Consider the following 21,478-nt stretch of genomic DNA (forward strand, 5'->3'; position numbering starts at 1 on the left):
GTACTGACCTCAGGGCAATCTGAACAGCCCCTACGATAACCAGCTTGGTCTATAGGATAGACCAGAACAGAGACAGCTACAGCTGCTAACTTGCCTACTTTTGCTCCTCTTCTGTTGCTTATAAGCAAAACTAGGGAATCTTAAAAAGCTAAAATGAAAAAGATAATGCCAAATATTAGTGGGATGTGGAGAACTAGAACTCTCAGACCTTGCCAAATGGTAATGTAACTTGGTATAACCACTTTAGAAAACTGGCATTATCTGTAAAAGCTCTACATACATATCCATTATGACCCAGCACTTTTTCTCCTAGCTATATACCCAAAAGAAAAGGATATATATGTTTACCAAATGACATGTATGAGAATGTTCATAGCAGCACTATTTTAATAGCTATGAATTGGAAACAACCCAAATGCCCATCAACAATAGAACAAATTATGACATATTCATATAATGTAATATTAAACAGCAATGAGAATGAGTGAACTACAAATTTCACACAATATAGATGGATCATGCAAACATAATGTTGAGCAACATAAGCCAGACAGAGTGTGTATGTTATACCATCTCGTTCATATCAATTTCAAAAACAGGCAAAATAACCTACGTTGTTAGACATCAGGATAGAATATGCTTTTTGTGGGGGGATAGTGACTGGAAGGGGGCCTGAGGAAGTTTTGGGGGTTCTAATAATGTTCTCTACCTATTCTGGTGCTGGTTACCAGATGTGTTCACTTTGTGTTTATTTATCGATCTGTACACTTACATAATTTGTGTACTTTGTATGTTATACTCTAATAACGCATTCACTCTCCCCCTGTGAAAAGATGCTGTGGGGAGTACAGAGAGATGAAACTCTGCTCGCTACCATAAAGAACATAAATGTTCATTAAGGAAGGATCACAGAGGAAGAGGCACTAGAGTTGGTTCCTTATTAAGGGTGGGGTTTAGATGGAAGGAGAGTTGTTGTGGGAGGACATTCCAAAATGGAGGAACTCTTGAACAAGGGTCCAGAGGTAGGCGTGTGCAAGGTGAGTTTGGGAGACAGTGAATTGATCAGTTTAGCTGGTGAAGAAGGTGCATGGCTGAGGAGTTAAGACAGAACAGTGGATTGGGGTCAAATTGTGGGCAGGCTTCAAATGCCAGTGCTCAGAAATGGGTGGCCCTTGGCCCAGTGACAGGCTGCAGATGTGTTTTGTTTTTTGTGTTTTGGTTCTTTTTATTTTTTCCCAAATTTGTCCCTATTGCTTAATATTTGGGAGAGTAATATAAAAATTCAGATTTCTGGCAACACTGGGATTGCATATTTTATTGTGAGAAATGAAGAATATTTCTTTGTGTTTAACATACAAAGTTTTTACTGGGTATAGGGCTTTATTTTTCTGCCTGGCACCTGTAGGCATTTTATTTGCAACTCTGCATTTGGGGAGCCAAATATTCATAAGTACTTATATTAATCCATTTGAGAATTTCCCTGAGAGGCTTTTTGGATAATTTGAAATTAAAGAGATTATTTTATGAGATTATTTTTATTATGGCACACTTCGTAGCATCTCATAGCTTCTCAGGTTAACAGGAAAATATTTTCATTTAGAATTTTAGCAATCTGTTGAGAATGACCAGAAATATTTTCTTTTTCATTTTAGGTACCCCAGTAATTAAAGAGGATGAAGAAGAAGAAAACTAACACCATGTTTTCTGCTTTGTGTTAACTTATTTAAATGTCATAAGAACAATAGATAAGTTTTGTATAATTGTCTATTTTAAAGATCCTGTGTGGGGCAAAAGGTTCTTAAGATAAAACAAATCTCTCATTCCTATCTTTTTTTAAACCTATTGAGTGTTTCTCCCCCCAAAACAGTAACACCAACTTCATACATTCTAGTACTTTTTTTAGAAACTCGAATTTTCAATTTTTTGTCTTCAGTCCCAGTTATGTACTATGTGGCCCCATCTACCAAAACTTTTATAGACCAGTCATTTTTAACAACAAAGAACAACAAATATGCTTCTTTATTCAGTTTGTTTAGGGTTTGTTTGTTTGTTTTCAGACCAGGCATTTAAATATATATACTTAACTTTTGAATCTGTAGACCATCTTTCCTGAAGGTCCATGTCCTTATGACTCAGAAGCACAAATGTGTCATGCCTTTGGTTCAGAAGGCAGCATGGTGACAGAAAGAGTTCCTCTTAGAAGAAATACAGAGCAGTCCTAGAACCAAGACTCCCAAAGTCCAATTGGAAAAGCTATGGTGAAAAAAGGAAAAATTAATATCTTGGAGGCCTTACAGCCCATGTTATATTTACTTATTTGTTTTTCCAAAAATATGTGCATTGTCAACTGGAATTTAGGTTGTGTTTGTACACCTGGCCACTTGAGTCACTGTGCACAGTCAGTCATGCTGTGATCTGGGTCAGTGGTTAAAATGACTGTCACGATCATTCCTTTGACCACTACTCTGGTCATGTTACTCATGTGGACCTGATCTTAGGCACACTTTTTGGTTTATAGTCCCTTATATGTTATATAAGGAAATACATGTAAACAGTAGTTATATTTGAATTCCTAGCCTAAATGTTGGCCATTCATATGTATCAAAATTTTCTCTAATAACTTTGTTCTGTGGACCCTCATGTTGGGAGAAGTGATTGCTATAAATAAGGATATAGAACTTAAAAGACTGCATCTGATACCTTTCAATAGATTAAATTTAGAATCTCAAAATATATTTTTAGAACATTTCTAAGTTAGCTCTTAAAATGAACTATGTAAGTGATTGTGGAGGGAAAAGAGAAGAGATATTTCATTATGGGATCCCAAGCAAATGGCAATATTTTTGAGGGTTGCCTTCTCTATGAAGCATGGTAGGTGACTTAACCTCAAAATTGCAAAGCAATAGTTGGATACAGAGCTAAGAATTTGTAAGGAAAAAAAATCTTTTTGGAAAGTACAAGGTATAGTCAGTAACCAGATGAAGTCCATAGCAGGTCATGACTGAATTACTGACAGATTCCAGAAAAGAAGACGGAGGCGCTCTGCCAAATTGTGCCTAAAGTCCCTCAACCAGAGACTGATTCTTATTTCCCCATTTACTTGTGTAAAATCAGTCAAAGAGGAGAGAGTCATTTTTTTAAAGTGATTGCATAGTCCTGGGTTTCAGAAAACTTCAGCTATCATTTAAGTAGGAATTACGTGATTTCTCTGAGTCACTCTGATCTAAAGGGACCACTGCTTTGACAATCAATTCTAAATACAAACAGCAAGAGGAAAAATTAGTCCAACACTTTATTAGCTTCCTTTTAGTTCTTCCTTATAATCTCATAGGAAGAAATCTTTACTCTGGCTTATACATTGAAAGCCTTTGGGTATTTCTTTTGTGAGCTGTAGACAATGAGTATTCCCTGTGGTAATGTTTAAGTCCCCCAAACTAGGAGGGAAGATGATCTTCTTCACTTGTAGTTTGCACTTCATCCAGTAGGCAAGCTTGAAGCCATTTTACTATTTATGGATATATTTTCAAAAGTTACTCTGGAAGTGAATGTAATAGGAAGGGATGACTTCATATTGAATCTGTAAAATGGCTTACGGTGTTGGTGTGTGGTTTTCTGAATTCTGTAATACAGAAACGAATTTTTTCTGCTTCTCCTTGTTTCTTAATGTCTTTTAATCACTGATAGTTCTCAGAGAAATGTAAGGTGCTTTTCTGTGTTCATTTCACACAAAATTCATACTTAGTTTCACTCAACAAATATTTGAATGACTTCTGTGCATCCTTTTCATGGAATTAAAGCCAGAATCCATGCCATTAGAAAATGGAAGATAAGGGTGTATGAGTAAGTTCAGAACATTCTCTCCAGTCATTCCTTAAGTCATCCTTTACTATTGCAAATTTAGCTGATATTAAATGCCTTTGGTTTATGGATTAGATGGATTCTCTCTGTGCTCCTGGTTTAAAGCATTATGCCATTTTAGTGGCTCATTTAAATTTCCTCTATTCTCATAATGATGGTAGAGCTCTAGAATCAGTTCAGCATTTTAATTTTTCACAGCTAACTTGATTTTAGTCTACAAAGGAATTCAACTTTTCTGTGTTCCCTAACTCTAAGCTTATGGGTGTATTACCTGGTCAGACCTTGAAAGGTTTTTGTGTTCTCTGTTCATACGATTTTGTTCCTTTAAACCAGAGTTTCTCAGTCTTGGCACTGTTAACATTTTGGGTTGGATGATATTGTCCTGTGTATTACAGGATGTTTAGCACCATCTCTGGCTTCACTAGATGCCAGTAGAACCCCCTGTCTAGTTGTGACAACCAGAAATGTCTTCAGACATTACCATCTGTCCCCTCTGGCAGAGGGGTAGGAACAAATCCGCCCCTGGTTAAGAACCAGTGCTTTATACTAACATTCCTTTTGTCCAGGGTGCATTTATTTTCACTCTGTAGTCCTATATGCCACCTGAGTTGTTGTATGAGAGAAGGTGATGTATTTAATAATCATGGATGGAAGGAAAATGGTCCTTGGTGTTTTGCTTTTTTGTAATGGTCATTTTAATAATTTTTCATATAACATTAGAAACTCAGGGCTAGAAGGTTCAACTTACATTTTTCAGCAGGGTCTCAACTTTTATTTCTTAGCATTCTTGCTTATCTTAGGACAGTGATTATTAACCTACCTCTGTCTTACTATAACAGAATTCAACTTTATGATAGATTTTTCTTTATCTCTAATGTTGAACTTTTTGAGTGTGCTTTTAGAAAATGGACCATTCTTTAAGTGTTCATTCTTTAAGTGTTCATTCATTGTCCACTAATGCATAGGATTTTCCAGACTGTAGCAGTCATTAAATACAGAAAAATATTGTATAAAATTTGGCAAAATTTGGTAATCATATATGAAAGTTAGCTGGTGTAGACACCAATTTTGAATGTGATCAGAGGAATGTCTGATCATGATAATTGGTCACTAACTTGGTACGGTTATAAGATACTTAAATGTGGTTCTTGTGAGGAAAAAGAAATTTTGGCTTGAATAGATGCTTCTTCTTATACCTTTTACCAGTGGTCTGAAGTAGAGTAACAAGGAATAAGAAATTAATTGTAACTGTTGACTTATTCTCAGAATTGGTGATGTGTAAGTGGAATTGAAGATCATCATCTCTCTGACCCAGAACCTTCCACCTGGGTTTTTCTTAGGACTAAATGGGAAAAGTGTAGGGTCTAGAAAGATTGGATTTAATCATTAACTTTTAAAAATTGGTGTGTGTGGGGGGGTGTCAAAATATTGATCATATGAGTAGTTAGTGTCTCTCTAACTGCAGTTTGTCAGTTTGTGAAGATCTTACATTGTAAGTATTGGTAAAGGGAAAAAACTAACTGCTGAACTGAAAGTTATCCTTTAACTGAAATTAATTCCTTTGGCACACATTTTCTTTATTTAGGCTGCTTAATGTGTCTGTGAATAATTAAATATAAAACAAGATTCAGTGTAGTGGAGTTGGAGCTTCTGACACAGCGAACTTGACCATATTCCTTTACCTTCACTGTAGCATGAGGTTGTTGTTTTTGTTTTTGTAAAACCATAAAATAGGTGCAATAAAAAAAAGGGTGTGTTTAAAAAAAATCACTGAACTTTTAGAAATCCCACATCTAAATCTCCATTCCTGCCTTTTTATAAAGTAGTGAGTACAAAGGAAGAAGACTGAAAGAAAAAATGAGACTGAGTCTTACTTTTTTCTAAACGAAGAAAAATTTTCTCTTGCCACTTAGAGAAGTCATAACTGGATTCTAGTTAATTTCCCATATTGGGCTAAAGTGGAGGGGAACCAGCCAACCAAATTGTGCTCCAGCAAATTTAACAAGGGGGTGGTAGAGAGTAAACTATTTTGCAGTAGATTTGCACTTTAAAATTATGAACTGGATGTTGGTGGAAAGTACTCCCAGAGGGCAGGTAGGTAAGTACCTAGCCTGCATGTGGATATTAGAGAACCCAACTTCATCCTTGCTCGTTGTAAGCGCTCCTGCGCAGTAGTTGTCTGTTGACATAATCAGAGTCAGGATTTCCCTGTTTCCCTCCTTGGTGTCACCTTCCACGTCTGCTACATTGACAGTCATCCCTCTGGGGAATATGTCAAGTAGAATTCTCTTACTCAGAAAAGGAACTTTGTGAGTTATCTTTCCCACATCTAGATTTGAAAAATTAATTTAGATGTTGGTTAAATTAAGTTGTGGCTCATGTTACAAGGGTGGGAAGTTCTTTGCTTCTTTGCTCTGCAGGGTACCTGCCTCTGAGGTGCTGTTGCCTGGAGGGATCAATCCCGTCCACAGACTGGTGAGTTGGTAGCTGTAGAGAATATACATATAGCTAGCTGCTTCTCCCAGGGTGTCAGCATGATAACGAGCGTCATTCCAGAATCTTTGGCCTCTAGAACCAACTCCATTCTGAAGAACATTTTAACATCTATTAATACTTTGGTAATAATCTTTTATATGCAGGAATTTTGTAGCATGACTTTATGACTAAACTTATTGTGTTAAATTATTTAGAAATGTTGAGTTTCTGAATGTTATTTTGTGAGACATGTTTTAAAATAGTAATAAATTGTGTTATTTTATAAAAAAAATGTATCTTTTTTGGTTATATGACCATTAGTTTTAGCTAGTACAGAGCAACCACATGAACTTCCAATGACGTTCAATTCTGAAGAAATTTGGTCTTTGGATCAAACGTTCCACACAGCTTGTGTGCATGTGTATGAAAGAGAGGGGGAGAGAGATTGACTCATTTCTTTATGTTTTTTGTTTTTCCTGTAGTTCACCACCAATGACAATCTCCTCTCCCAGGTTTGTAAGTCTTCACCGTAAGTTCTCTGGGCACCATTTCAATGATTAGTATCCTGGAAAGAGTGCTTCCCAGGACAGCAAGTTACTACTGCACTTGACCATTCCTAGTCCTCTCCTCACTAGTAGTATACAAGGTTAAGATTGGTTGATAGGCCCCTGATGTGTGGTCTGGAATAACCTGACATTGGCCAGCCCCTTTGTGATGCACAAGAAACAGGGAAGAGCCCAGTTACAGCCGCAACATTACACATTGTCTTAGCACATATTCTGTGCTATCGGCTGAATATAATTTTGGTCTCAGAATGGTACTGTAGTGCAGTTTCTACTTCTTTATTCCACAGTTTTTTGGTTATAAGGATTTTTTTTCTGCTGTCCTCCTTTAAAAAGCAGATTTTAATTTCTGAGCCTATAAAGAGAAAACCTTAATTCAGGTTAGAAACAGCTCACTATTTTTAGTTCATTACTTTCTAGAATAAAGGGTGGCTATCTAGAATCCTGACATGTATACCATATATATGTATTATATAAATATATATGTATGTATATGTAGGTATATAATTATTATATATAATAAAAGAATCCCAAGTGATAACCCTCCTTTCTAAATTGCAGTCAACTCTGCAGCTATAAAAAGGTGTATCCCTACGTACAGACATAGAAGGATGCCTATAACATTGGGTGAAAAAAATGAAGACCGCAATCACTTTTATTATGAATGTAGTATGTATGGGTGAGAATGTGTGTATATGTGGTGGCCGGCTGGTGTGAGCAGCAGTGGGAGCACGTGTGCACGCGTGTGTGGAGAGACAGGAATGTATGGTTGGGGTGGGAGACTGCTGCACTGTATGCGTGGGGTGGGGTACGATGGAGTGCTGCGGGGGAGAGGTGGGAGTGTGTGTGTGTGTACGGGTAAGATTCTGAGAAGTGAGGGGGCTGCGTGTACCCAGTGCCATGCCGCCATGCTGATGGGAATGGAGGGGGAGGCTCTGTGAGTTGGGGCGTGGAGGAATGAGGGGACATGTTTGGTGGGGGAAGCGAAGACTTGCATATCTGTTTTAAGGGTCAAATATGTGGAGATGTGTGTTGGGAGAAGACTGTGAGGGTGGAACAGACCTGACATGGAAGATGAGGACATAAGTGAGTGTACAGAAAAATCTTTTAGACTGTATACCAGTATTAGCCTTGGTAATTTTTTTGCCTTAAGATTGTTAAATAGGTTGGCTATAATTTTAAAGCCTTGTTACTAGGGGAAAACCCCACTGAACTCTTATGTTCATGTAACCACTTCTGGATTTATTGGGATCTCAAGACAAACATCTTCAGTCCCTGATTCTCTGCAAACATGTTTTTAAACTCTTTCCCTGTTTATATCCTCTGGATATAAAATGGCTGCTATAAATCTGAAACATTCATTTTAAACAGGTATGAGGAATTATTTCTGTAGCAAAACAAACATTTTTAGCTGAAAAGGGATTTAAAAGGGGAGAAAAAGCATTGCTAGATAACATCCTGAGCCCCATTTCAGTATTTCCTAACATTTTATAGTAAGTTAATATTTACTTACATCTATTTAGCCTTCTAACATTTGCCTTGTAGAAAACATGCAAAAATGGAATACATTGAAAGGTTCTGCAATTTATACTTACACAGTATGCTATAAAGCTTAAAGTAATTGAAGTTTGATTTTTTTAGTGACATGGGGAAGTCTTCCTAAGAAAAGAGAATATAGAGCTTAATTACACTGAAATTTTGTATATGTGTCAGAAAAACAAGACAACAGAATTTTAAAATTCTTTTATTCATATACATGTATTTTGATGACTTCAAATTTAGAACACTTAGAATCAGCATGAACAAGAACTATTCAATGACAAAGATTTGAAATGGGGGAATAGATACTGTAACTGGTTCTTATTAACCTCCCCATGCAATTTATTTCTGTATCTTGTACAGAGAAAAATTGATTTACATAATTCTAGAATTGCGGTATTTTTCTAACACCCCATTCCATAGTCTCAGAATACTTTTCAATTAAACTGATCCAGATGTTTCAAGATGAAAAATAAATTTGTAAGGCTGAATAAATAGTATCTAATTAAGTCACATTTCTTTCCATTAATATAAATGAGGAGCAATTTACTGTAAACACAAAAACTATTCATGATATTAGTAAGGACAGCTCATATATTTACTGAACACTTCCTGTGTTGCCAGGCCCTGCCCTGAACATCTGAACATGCAGTTTCCCACCTGCTCACCTCCGTGGGCAGTGTCATGGATTCACAGGTTCACAACTGATGACCGCCACGACAGCTCGCACTGAGCACCTGTGTGCAGGTCTTTACTTGGCACTGTGGCTAGGATGACTCACTTGTAGCAGCTCCGGGGGCTCACTGGCACCACTGTACTAGTGTTACATGAATACCCAGGCCTGACTCCCCCCACCCCCCCCAAACAACAGAACATGGTGAAGTCTTTACAACTAAGACACACACCTGTGAGACAGCACGGAGACAAGGAAAGCAGCTGGGATCTACATCTGCACTACAGCCCAACTCCTGGGCCTCAGAAGTGCCCCTCCAGGCCTAACTGCAGGAGGGCGGCCTCAGCCTCCTCCTCCTCCTCCTTGGCCTCCTCCTCGCGGATCTGCACCAGCAGCTGGAAGAGGTTAGGGGCAGGCCCTTCCGCAGCTCCTGTCAGCCACAGCTGCCTTCGGATGGCCCCGCTGTGGTTGGCCCCGGCAATGACCTGCTCCAGGCGGGCCTGGTTCACGTTATCTTTATCTATGGCCCCCTTCTCCACCACCTTCTGCAGAAGAGGCTCCAGACGAATGACATATGCAGATAACTTTTCTCCCGGGTTCTGGTAAGTGTTCAGAAACCTGACCTGCGCATCCCTAGAGCTCTCGACGCTCCCAAACACCTGCTCAAGCGCCTTCAGGCATTCGGCAGTGGTTATCGAAGGGTTGTTAGTCTTGAGGATGCGGATGACATCAGCGGCAGGGCCTCTAAGACTCTCCATCAACCGCCGCCTCTTTTCTACATCAGACACCTGCCACTCCTCTATAACCTCATTGGTGTGTTCCAGCCAGGGATCAAAGGTCTCCTCCCCAGGCCCCGGGATGTCCCTCCCGGAGAACAGCGTCAGCTTCTTGTACCATATGGACTCAACAAGAGGCTGAATAACGTTATCCAAAATATAGTTTAGCATCTCCGCTGGCATATCTGGGCCTGGGGCCGGAGCGGGGTTCTGAAACCCAAGGACGCGGGCAACATCTTGCACGGTCCACCCCTCTCTCGCTAGGAAGAGGTGCAACCTTTCTAAAAATTCAGCATCGGAAGTCGGGGGTTTAAAGACCACTTTCCAGACCCCTCCTTTACCGGGCATCTCCCTGGGGATCGCGGCGTAATCGACAGCGCCAGTGAGCTCTAACAAGGCTGCTTTCGCATTCTCTTCCCTCCAAAACATTCTCCCAAGCACTCGATAGGGCACCTGGGGCATCGCAGCCTGGAGGGTCTCTTCGATTTCAGCCTCATCACAGTTCACTGGGATCCCCCAGACCAGCAGGGCTCGCTGGGAGTTCACATCCATCCCCCTGCACCAGTCTTCCAACAGTGTCATCGCCATTTTTCCAACTACCAAGGATCCCAATTCTACAAATACAGATTAGACTGTGGCTCCCTGTGCTCTAGGACTTAGGGACAGCAGCAGACACTCCCCCCAATATGCCCGAGGGAGGTAAGCTTCACGCAATCACAATTAACAAATGACACCAGAGTCCTGCTCTTGTCCTTTCGCTGCCCCCCGCCCAAAGTCAGTCAGTCCGCCGGCTCGTTCTCGCAGCGAAGCCTCTGGGAGGCTCAAGCAGTCAGTCACGCGTCCGCCGCCACCCTGCGTCTCCGGTCGGGTCCCCCACCTGCAGGCAGGGTGTCGCGTCGCAGCGCAGAAGGCGAGGAGCGAGGGCGGGTGGCGAAGGCTGGAGCGCGGGGCTGGAGAGGCGCCGGGGTGTGATCGCGGGGCGTGGCCGCCTTCTCCCTGCAGCCGGGGCGCGGGGAACTCGGGGCTCCTCCCGGAGACGTTCGGCGTTCGCGGTCGGAGCCCGGCCTTCAGTCGGGAGAGGAGCGGCTGCTTTGCAGACGAGGGCTGTGTCGTCCCCGAAGGAAGAGATAGTTCTGAGGTCTCAGCGGCGGTGGCGAGGCCAGCCCGCAAGCGGTTTCTTTGCAGACGCAGTGATGGCTCCAGGCGGCGAGGGCGGCTGAGGACCGCGGACACAGGCCGGACAGCGGAGGCGCCAGAAGGACGGGGAAGCGAGGCTACAGGCGGCGGAGGCTGCGGCGGGCTGCGGCGGTGTGGCGCAGCTCGGTTGCCAGGTCTTCCGACCCGCAGCCAGCGGAGGCGTTCCTGCCGCAGTGGGGGGCGGGGCCGACTCCGGGAGCGGCGTCCGCCGCGGCCCGCCTCCGCGGCTGAGCGTAGCCATGGCAACGGTGGCCTTGACGACGCAAGTTCCGCGCGCTCCCGTGGTTCGCGGGGTCGAGCGGTTGCCATGGTGCTAGCGAGGCGCTCCGGGCACTGCTTACTCTGATGGCGCATTTCCTTTTTCATTTTCCAGATTTTTTTTTTTTTTTAAACAAAGGACCGTGTTTAAAAGATAATATAATTCTGGAGTGGAGTTAAGGTGATGTTGTTGAAATGCGTCCATCAGGCAGACTGGTCTACCGCTGCGTAGGAAAATACCGTCGTGAGCACTGCGGCTTCCTCTGCGGCACCGGATTGCATTCTGCACCCTCCATACTTCATCTCAACGAAACTAACACGTGGGAAGTGTGCCGTGTCCGTGTTTTTGTGTGAGACACTGAGTTGAGGCTTTTTCTTGTCTAAAATGTTGTAAAAATATCTCTTATCTTTTCAGTAATCTTTGTAGCCAGGCAAACGTTAGCGTGTTATTTTTCCTGCCCTGGCATCATTGACAAAGAGGTGATAAAAGAGAATCCTTGTAGTTTAAAAATGTCATGTAATCCCCTGCAAGCAAAACGGGGTCAATCCCAGGTGGTGAAAATCTCCCCAAAAGAACACAGCATTCAACTCTGAATTTTTAAAACCTTATTTAATAAAAGGTTTAAAGATACAGAAGAACATTCAAAAGTAAATAAGTTACATAGGTACATTACAATCACATCCGCAAGATTTACTTTAGTGTGTTATTTTTTCTTTTTTATAAAAAGCACACAAAAAATAAAATCTTCAGTCTTGTCTATCACAACTGTACAGCAAAAGAGGTAATATATATATATATATATATACACTATTTTAATATGTAACAGTCTTTTTTAAAAAGGGTGCCACAGGCAGCAAACACACAAAAGGCAGTGTCTGATCATGTTTTTTTTTCCAAAATAAAAGGAATATACTTATTTATATGCTATTAAAATATTTGTACAATAATTACAGACTGTCAAGGCTGTTCCTGTGCTGTCCCCTCCAAACAAGGCCTTCAACTTAGAGACAAATGAGGGAAAGGTGAAACAGCTGCAAATTGTTAGAGGCAAATATTAACACAGCAAAATATGGGGAGGACATACAATTGTTTTATAAAAATACGCATACTTCCCGTAAACCTAAGGAGTTAGGCTTGCCAGTCTGGTAATAAATACCGTTCGAAAAAAGAGAGCCCCAGTGAAAATATATTTAAACAGCTGAGGCTTGGGCATGTGTCGTATTCCTCCTTCATCTTAACATCTGGCACATGAGAAGAAAGAGGTTAGGTCACTGAGGCAGTTAAATATAGGGGATCTCTTTAGACATAAGCAGCACACGACCTCTGTGCCGGGGTTGGGGGGTGGCAGAAGGGATGAGGGTGTACCTTAGCTGTGAGGGGGGGCTGCTGAAGGCATGGAGAACAGTGCGCTGAAGCACAGTCTCCTTGGGTGGGTAAGAGACCTCAGAAATGGTCTGGAACACAGGCACTAGGTTAGTTTCATGCCCTTAGCTAAGTGTAGATGGAGACTGGAAGATGGATATGGGAGATGGTGTGGGGAGGGCATTATAAAGCTGGAGGTGTTTGTCATTTAACTTCTTAAACAGCTCTGAATAGAAAAGAGAAAGAAAAAACAGAAGACGAGCCTATTGTGTTCACAGGGAGAAAGCACCATAAAGGACATACCTATCCCAGCTCTTATGGCTGCACCTACTTTATTGGCAGGTCACTCAGAAAAATGGCAACTGCCCTCTACACATTTTAACTTTCACCTTATAGTCTAGATATGAATCCATCATGGAGCATGAGCCCTTCGAAAATACAGTGTCTGGTGGAATTAATACAGAGGTACCAGCTTGATTTTCTCCCCCAACATTCACCTAGTCTGATTTCTATGAGCTTAGAAGAGGAGAATCACTCTAAATGAAGGGGGTTCCTTTTACCACACGTCCACAGAGGGGCCTGAAACTAAATACTATTTAAATAGAAAAAACCTCAGGAAACATAAGTAGCACTTTGGGGCAAAGCTGCGAAGGCACTCTTATTACACAAGTGATTTAGAAGACAGCCTAAATTTGCCACCCTCCTGTTTCTGGAGGGTATACCAGATTTTTGCAGTCTTGGGACCTTGAAGAAGCCTTTGGGGGAAACTGGGAAGTTGAAGATCTAGGTAGCTTCCTGGAGTCTGGCGGGGAGAAGAATTTTGTTACTCCCATCGCTGGGGTCCTGAAGAACCATATTAGTGCATAAATGAATGCTGAAGAACACCTGCTAGTGCATAGTTTAGAAACAAAACTCCCTCCTCACTCCCAGCTACCAAATATGGCGCCTATAGGCTATCTCGTAAGGAGAGTGGCAGAATTTTCAGCTCCTTCCTAACCTGCTAACCTGTCATATACTTGCATTCACTTGGAACTTTTAACACAACTGAAGTTGAATATCAAGATCAGAAAAGTAACTCAGCACTCCTATAGGATTGGCAAGTGATGGGGCCTCTAGAACCTTCCAGCCCTTCACTTCAGTGACTCCATGCCAAATATGGCTTCGTCCAGCCAGAAACAAGACTAGAATTCTGGCTTCCAGCCAATCCCCTCAGGCAAGTTGAAAATACGGCCAGAGAAGAGGTAGCAATAAGAACTGCCTTTGATCTCCCTTGCTTCTGCTAGTCTTCCTGCGGCTTTGGTGACACCTCACACCTTTGCACCCTCTTCCAGGGCTACTATCACTCCTATTGGCAAAAGCTTCCAGAGCAATGAGGTGAGGGACCTTAGGGTCTTAGGAATGGGGGTGGGGTGGATGCCAAGAAGGTGCCTTGTTTTGGGATAAATGCACTTGGGCCTCTGGAAAGCAGGAGGCCCCTGGTCCCTGAGAGGATGTTAAAAATTAAATATTAAGAATAAATAAATAGCTCTCAAATGACACAAGTCAAGGAATGAAGGCTCCTGTCCAATCTGGTTAGGAAACCTCCCCCTCCCAGGGAAGGATCCAGAAATCTCCAGCAAGCAGGACTGGGGGCTGGGCTGTGGGTTTCAGCACTAGACCAGGTGGGATGGGGTTAGAGGGCAGCTGCCAAGGGCAGGACAGAGGCAGGGAGGAACTCGCACCGAGGAGGAGCAGGCTGGGCCCCAGATAAGCTCCCTTAGCAGCCTCCAGGGCCCAAAGGCGTTTGGCAAAAAGGTGGGAAGCAGGAAGAGCCAAGGTTTCTCACAAAGTTCCCTCCAGCCCCACCCGGCAGCTTCCACCGTCTGCGGCCTTCCCTCCCGCAGGCTGAGAGCTCGGGAGGCACGCCGGTCCCTCGGCCACACATTTGAGAACACTTCAGCCCCAGCAGGCTGCTCACCAGCAGCAAAGGGACAGGTACCTGTCCTCTGACGTACGGGCATTCCGGGAGCCTTCCTCCCAGAGGAGGTGGCCTGGGACAGGGTCACGGGAGCGGCGCAGGCCTGGGCATTGTCGTGTAGGGGACAGCACAGGTACCAGGCTGAGCTCCCTCTCAGAGAGACCACCACACTCCCTCCCGGGGAGTCCCTTTTGCCCGGGGCTTGGGGCAGGGCCTGTGCAGCCTCTGAGGTCCTCTGGGGAGGGGAAATAATGCTGCCAGGAGGGTGAGCTAGTGCTTGGCTCTCCGTGGGGCCGGGGGGGGGGGGGGTCGCGGACGGAAGAGGCTGCGCGGCGGCCGAGGTCCCGGCGTGGGCGGCGGCGCTGGAGGCCCTCCCGAGGGGGCAGCCCCAGCCGGCAGGGACCTCGGCGGTTCCAGGAAAGCGTAAGGGCGACTTCCGACACCGAATGCAAGAGAACTGGATCCTGCAGCCCTGAAGACTGCTCCCGGGCCTTTGATAAATAAAAGAGCCGTTTATTTTATTGTCTCGTTTTGCAGAGAAAAGTCCACGTGATCTCTCCTCTCTCCCTCCGGAGGTCCCGGGGTGCTTGCCGGAGCTCGGGCAGGCTGGTGCGGGGAGGGCCGGGGGTCCGGGAGAGGGGCGGCCCCGGGGCCTCGCGGCCGAGCTCCCCCACCCCGGGCCGTCAGCCCCTCTCCCCCGCGCCGCTCTCCTCGCGCAGGGCCGGCTGGTGCGGAGAGGCGGCGGCTGCGGTGGCCGCGGCGGCCGCCGCCTCCTTCTCCTTCTGCCTCAGAGCGGCGGCCTTCTTCTCCTGCTCCGCGTGGCTCTTCATGTGGGCGCTGCGGCTCTTCACCTTGTAAAACACCCTGTAGCCGGGGCAGGAGGGGCTCAAGTCAGAGGGCCGTCCCCACGTCCCTGGGGCCACCAGGCTAGGGCGTGCGTGCGTGTGTGCGTGCGTGTGTGCGCGTGTGTGCGTGTGTGCAGTGTGCGCCCCGCCTGGGTCCGTACTGAGCCCGCCTGCCGGGCTCCGGCCACTCGGCCCACCCCCACCCTCCTCCTAGGGAACAAACGGAGGGGTTCCTGATTCAGCGCCATCATCCGTCTTCTCGGAGCCAGGTGACATCACTGCCCTAGAAACCCTCACTGCCAATCAGAAGACAAGGGCAAAGTTCCGACTGCCTCTTCCCTCTCCCCTGCCCCCCAGCCGTGGCCACCCTGCTAGGTCCCAGTGGAGGAAGGGCCACCATCTTACCTGCCACATTTTTTACAAGGGAAAGTGTTCTCCTGATTTTGGGTCTTGTTAAATGTCTCTGGTTTTTTCTTCTTCTCCGAAAAAGGTAGTGCCCTCCGTGACTTCCCTGCTCCCTCCCTTGGCTTCTCTGAGGCATGGCCACCAGCAGACCCAGGGGCATTTGATTCATGGCTTCGGAGGATGAGGATGTCATTGGCCTGGAGAGGATCAGACAAGGAGAGGTGAGAGGTCTGGGAAAGAGAGGTTCCTGAATCACTCCTGCCAAATGGTCCCCTAGAATCCACTGGAATCCTTTCAGTGACAAGGGACTCACTGCTTTCTGGCAGCCCATTCCGGTCTTTGGCCAACTCTATCTTTGCCAAGCTGTTGGTACAGTCATTCTGTGGGACAGCCTATGGCAGCTAGGACCTCTCCATGCATCTATCTGACGGGGGGCCTTGGTGTCTCAATTAACGATGTTTGCATGTTTTCAGTCATTTAGCCCATTCATTCATGCCTTAATTCCATAAATGAGATTCAAGTCCATGTGACTGTGCCAGATGCTGGGGATACAGAGGTGACGGACAGGGACCCCTGCTCTCAGAGAGCTCGAAATCTAGTGAACGGGACAGACAACATGAGCCACCAGCGGAAATGCCAAGTAGACAAGCAAATGACCGAGAGTAGAGGACCCTGGCACAGAACTGGAGGGGTGCTGCTCAGGATATAGGAATCATGGGCCTTGGGTTAGGGGAGCCTCAGATGGCCATCAGAAGTCGGAAGTATGTGCACGGGTTGACCCTCATAGGGAAGTATTCACAGAAGTCAGCAGAACTTGGAGCTTGTACACAGAGCACAGCTCCTGGAGGAGCACAGCCAAGTCTCAGAAGAGAGGACACAGCTGTTGTCTACAGTCTGGGGCGGGGTTGGGGGGTGTCTTCCTGCAAGCGTAAGTGTACAACACAAAAATTTTTTTAAAGGCTCTCATGGTAGTTCCCTAATAGGCCCTTCCCATCCCTACTCTCTTTTGGGGGACCTCTCCCTGACAAGGAACACATCTGGCCGGTATGTCTGGCTTCTTGGTCTGCGATATGGTGGACAGAGGACCTCACTACAAGGACCGCAGGCGGGACCTCAGGCAAGTCACTCAGCATCTCTGAACCCAGTGTCCTCTATCTTCCAGGTAGGTGTTAACACTTTATGCGGTTACCGTGAGGAATCAACGAGAGACAATAGGCAGGAAGGCACTGTGCGGAGAACATGTGTGAGGGGCCATTGCTGTTCTCATGGTCTCAGCTCGTTCTTGCCAGGCGTTCTTGGTGGGGACACAGCTCTCTTAGGGGGAGCCTGCCTGACCTACAACTCATAAATGCTTCCCCAACGTCCCACATGCCTTTTAGGTCTTCACAAAGCCTTCTTCTTGAGTCTCAGATCCAGAAGCAATATAGTATAAAAATTAATAGCAGACTTTGGAGTCAGGCTGCCTACTAGTTGTCTTACCTAGGGGCCTCAATTTCCTCATCTGTAAAATGGGCATAATGACAGTGCCTACCACCCAGGGTTCCATGTTCCTGTTCTGCCCTCCCTCCCACCCCCCAGGCCCAGCTCCAGCCCCCCTCCTGGCCCTGGGCTCCCCCAGTGGAGGTCACACTTACCGACTCATTGGCCTGTAGTGTCTGTGTGGCCTTGACAGCCGCTGCCCTCCGGCTTCGCTCTCTCCCCTCCTCCTGCTCTCCCTTCTCCTGGATCTCTGGCACCTCCTCCTCCCCCTCCTTCCTGGTCTCCTTTACTTCCCTCTTGGGCTCCCGTCTCTCTTCACTTGGAGACTCTCTTCTGGGAGGAGGCACCCTAGGGAACTTCTGGGAAGTCTACAGGGGACAAGAACGAGGGCAGTGAGCCTGGAGCTCGGTTACACAGCCGCACTGCCCTGCTTGTGACCCAGCCCGGGGCCACTAGCCCCTGCTCATCCTGCTTGCCTGGCCTGGCCCGGCCCAGCGTGGCCTCCCGTGCTGCGGCTCTGTATCCTCCCCCCGCTAGTCTGCCTGGGAAAGACGATGGAGTCTGGAGCCCTGGAAGCCCTGGAAGCCCTCAGGAAGAGACGGAGCACTTGAGACTGAGTTAGGGGCAGGGAGGGAGCATGCCAGTCCAAAAGACACATCCTTCAGCAAGGTTGTCTGGTGGGGCCAGGCAGCAGCCTTAGCTGCAATTCTAAACCATCTTCCTCATGCTTTCGGGACCTGCACCCACTTCCCATCTGCACACTGGGGACCAAACCACTCCCTGCTTAGCGCATCACCAAGATGATGTTAGGTGGATACATGGACAGAGAATTAAGTAACATTCACTTTTCAATTTTCTTTCAATCCTGATTGTGTCAAGGACAAAGTTTCGAGTTGGATCTTAATGTGTCTTCTATACTTCTCCAGATTTAATTGAACAGAGATCAGGGCCAAGACTCAGAGCCTTGGCAGGTAGGAGTATCTACCTAGAATTTAATAACATTGTTTGGTTTTCATTATCTACTTATTTTCACTAGTACCTTCTATGGCAAACAATACTAGTTATCTATTTATGATTGTGATACAATGTTTCTCTTCTGAGTAAAAAATGAGTTGATTTAAAGAAAAATATGAACTAGTAGCACAGGTGGTATGTGAACATGACAAAGTCGGTAACAGTGACGTGTGGTCGGGATGCAGAGAACATATTCATGGCTGTATAAGAATGACTCCAGTTTGGGCAACAGTGTTAGAGATCTGCTGCGAGGGGACAGTAAGTCAGCACTGGTGCAAATACCGCGGGAAAACTCCCCGGGGTTCTGCATCAACACAACCTGTTATTACCATGACACTGGCAGATAGAGAGGCGAACCTAAAAGGTCCAGGTCCAGTGCCCAGGACATCAGCTCCTTGAGGCTGTCAGGGACACTGCCTTCCTCTCTCGACCCTCCAGGGACTTCTAGAGAGCTTGGCCTCAGGCTCCCAACTCAGCCCCTGGCCCCAGACACAGCCAAGGCTCTAAGCAGCCAAAGCTGGGAAGGGAGTCACCTTAATATCCACTTCAACCTCTTCCTGGGCCGACTTCTCGTCGCTTGTATCCACATCCCCGAAGGTTAGCGTCCCATTGCGGCCAATTTTCACCTGCTTCTTGTAGGTGTAGTAGAACTCCACGCACTGGGCCACGGTCTTGGTCTGGATCTGGTTTAAAGCCAAAACTGAGGTCAGAGTTCCTGGTTTAGCTCACCTGCCTGGGGAGACTCCAGCCTTTCACGCATATGTTCCCCCCCACCCCCAACGGCAACAAATGCTAAACCTGAGAAACCCAGGAAATATAACCATTTCTCCAGTGCCCACTCTGAACAAACCACTGACCAATGCTTCAGCACTATTAAAAAAGAAAAGAAAAAAAAAAACTAAAAAAGCTAAAAAGCTAAAAGCAACAAGAGGCCATTGGGGGAGATCTGAATAGGGACTGCATATTAGAGAATATTATTGTATCAGTTTAAATTTCTTGGGTATGATGACGGTATTGTGGTTTTGCAAGAGAATATCCTTGTTTTTAAGTGATATTTGGGTCAAGTGTCATGATGTCTGTAACTAACTTTTAATGATTAGTTAAAACAGAGGGAGAGGAAGTAGGGTGTATATAAATTTATATATAAACAGAAAGAGAGAGAGAGAGGGAAAGCAAGTATGGCAAACGGTAACAATTGGTAAATGTATATGAGGGGTACATGGGTGTTCATTGCACTATTTTTTCAATTTTGCTCTAAGTCTGAAATTTTTCCAAAATAAAAAGTTCAGGGTGAAAAAGCGTGGACACCATCCATGTTCAGAGCCAGCGGAGACCTGGCAACACAAACTGCCTTCATGAAGCCGGGCAACAGTGTCATTCCTCCCCAGGGTGCTACAACTGGCAAGTGAGGCTTAGAGAAATGTTAAACCGTCCTATGTCAGAGAGGGACTGAAGGGACACTAACAAGAAAGTTCTGGAAAACCTGAAAAGGAAGCAGAAGGCCCAAGTCTTATTCCTAACTCTGCCACTAAATGGCTGTGTGACTTTAGGCGAGTCTCTTCACGTGTAGATGAGCCTCCAAGGGGCCTCCCGGCCTCTGAAATCCTAGCACTCCCAGGTCACAAATGCATCTGGCTCCTGGGTTTAGTTTCTGGAGCGTTTCCCACACACAGAGGCTGTTTGCTCTGACTCTGCCCTTTCTGCCCCAGGCTCCCAGGCAGCTCAGCCAACGTGGGGCTGCAGAGGGAGCTGGGAAGTCCTAGCCACAGAGCCCAAGGGGTCAGTGACAGTCTTCAGTGCCCGAGGAGGAAACAGATGTGCTCCAATCTCACAGGAATGGCCAAGTCACAAATGTATTAATTAGATCCTGTTTACGCTTTTGCTATCAATTCTCTTTGATCATCTGTATGACTAATGGTCTGCTCTTTTCATTAAGGCGTTAGTCGCCCCGCAGTGCATTTCACGGGCATGTACTTCGCAGAAATGTTGCCCAATCTGGGAACGCAATGTTGCTAAACCCCAGCAAATGACTGTCCTCACAACAGGGCCCTTGTAGGAGAGTTCATCAGCACTTTGCCCAGTCCCCAGAGCTGTCCTGGCACAATCTACAGTTCCAGGAGGAGAGAACACATTCTTGGAAACCCTCTTTCCTCAGTGGTCCACAAGGCTCAGATTTTGTGAGGCAGGGCTGCTGGAAAGATGCAAGTCCTTGGATTAGCAAAGCACTCTTCTTCTCCCAGAAGAACACAGGGAGAGGACAAGATAAATCCAATCTAGGAAAACTAGGCTTGGCCTCCTCTACTTGGTCAGCTGAGTTACTGGAAGGAAGCCCTGGTCTGGCAGGAAGAGGGCAGCGGCCCCCCAGGTCAGTTACACAGTCTCTTCCTTGCTGGCTCTCAGTTCCCCTCATTCTTAGGGTGATCTCTCCTCCACATGCTGATTGTGGCTTTTGAAGTACTCCAGCCCCTTGGGGAATGGCTCACATCTGTCTGCAGCCCTCCTTCTCTTCCTGTCCCCCGCCCCCCCGAGGCAGGTCACTCTCTGAAGTCTGACCTCGCTGGGTCTGCCCACTCAGGCCTCCCTCTGAGATCCCAGAGCATGGCCACGCTACCCTAACCTGAGGGAAGAAGGCTCGGAACCAAGGGGAGGAAAGGCCCAATCTTTCCCCCTTGTTTTGTTTGTCTCTGAGGATACCGAGTGGCCTTAACCTAACCGCTTTCTCAGAGGGCCTGGTAAGGGACTGCAGGCCCACCACCGGCAGAGGGAGCCCCAAATCATGCAGCCAGTTCCTGGCCTTCACTTGCCCCAGCTTACCAGCTTCTGCACCAGGAAGAAATCCTTCTTGTAGATGGCAATGCCCTTGTTGAAGAGCTTCCTCTCCGCCATCCTCCACTGGTCAGAGCCTGTGGGGCAGAGAGGAGCCAAGGTCGTGAGGTGGAGCTGGGCACCCCGCAGGGGGCGATCCTGAGTGGCACAGAAGTGTGAGGGCATCCACGGGTGGTCTCTGCAGGCACTCTGAGCTGGATCCACATCCTGCTTGTGCCACTTAACCTGCCTCTGAGCCTCACTCCCCTCA

At 46.1% G+C, this 21,478-nt stretch overlaps 3 protein-coding genes across 11 annotated transcripts in view; 1 reads left to right on the plus strand and 2 right to left on the minus strand.

Annotated features, from left to right (window-relative positions):
* DNAL1 (dynein axonemal light chain 1) overlaps nucleotides 1–6,625 on the plus strand; it is a 40,370-nt gene extending 33,745 nt beyond the window's left edge. Inside the window, exon 8 of the mRNA XM_036117836.2 lies at nucleotides 1,653–6,625. Within this exon, the coding sequence (XP_035973729.1) occupies nucleotides 1,653–1,693 (41 nt within the window). The 3' untranslated portion in view covers nucleotides 1,694–6,625. The remainder of the gene's footprint in view (nucleotides 1–1,652) is intronic.
* Nucleotides 6,626–8,624: 1,999 nt separating this feature from the next.
* On the minus strand, nucleotides 8,625–11,205 carry PNMA1 (PNMA family member 1). The gene has a single exon (XM_036117835.2). The coding sequence runs from the start codon at nucleotides 10,470–10,472 to the stop codon at nucleotides 9,411–9,413; it is 1,062 nt and encodes a 353-aa protein (XP_035973728.1). The 5' UTR covers nucleotides 10,473–11,205; the 3' UTR covers nucleotides 8,625–9,410.
* Nucleotides 11,206–11,932: 727 nt separating this feature from the next.
* Nucleotides 11,933–21,478, minus strand: part of MIDEAS (mitotic deacetylase associated SANT domain protein) — a 65,530-nt gene continuing 55,984 nt past the window's right edge. For 8 of the 9 annotated variants that reach the window (XM_036117831.2, XM_036117829.2, XM_036117830.2 and 5 more), the window contains 5 exons: nucleotides 21,217–21,305; nucleotides 18,936–19,085; nucleotides 17,544–17,756; nucleotides 15,910–16,106; nucleotides 11,933–15,523 (listed from right to left, as the gene is read on the minus strand). In XM_036117831.2, coding sequence (XP_035973724.1) covers nucleotides 15,343–15,523; nucleotides 15,910–16,106; nucleotides 17,544–17,756; nucleotides 18,936–19,085; nucleotides 21,217–21,305 — 830 coding nt within the window. In that variant the 3' untranslated portion in view covers nucleotides 11,933–15,342. The remainder of the gene's footprint in view (nucleotides 15,524–15,909; nucleotides 16,107–17,543; nucleotides 17,757–18,935; nucleotides 19,086–21,216; nucleotides 21,306–21,478) is intronic. The other variant, XM_078053924.1, reaches the window with a different exon arrangement.

This window comes from Halichoerus grypus, chromosome 8 (assembly GCF_964656455.1).
Source record: "Halichoerus grypus chromosome 8, mHalGry1.hap1.1, whole genome shotgun sequence".
Classification (NCBI taxonomy): domain Eukaryota; kingdom Metazoa; phylum Chordata; class Mammalia; order Carnivora; family Phocidae; genus Halichoerus; species Halichoerus grypus.

What these genes read in the sequence shown, in the direction of transcription:
- PNMA1 (XM_036117835.2), bottom strand. Translation starts at nt 10,472, where the DNA reads ATGGCGATGACACTGTTGGAAGACTGGTGCAGGGGGATGGATGTGAAC.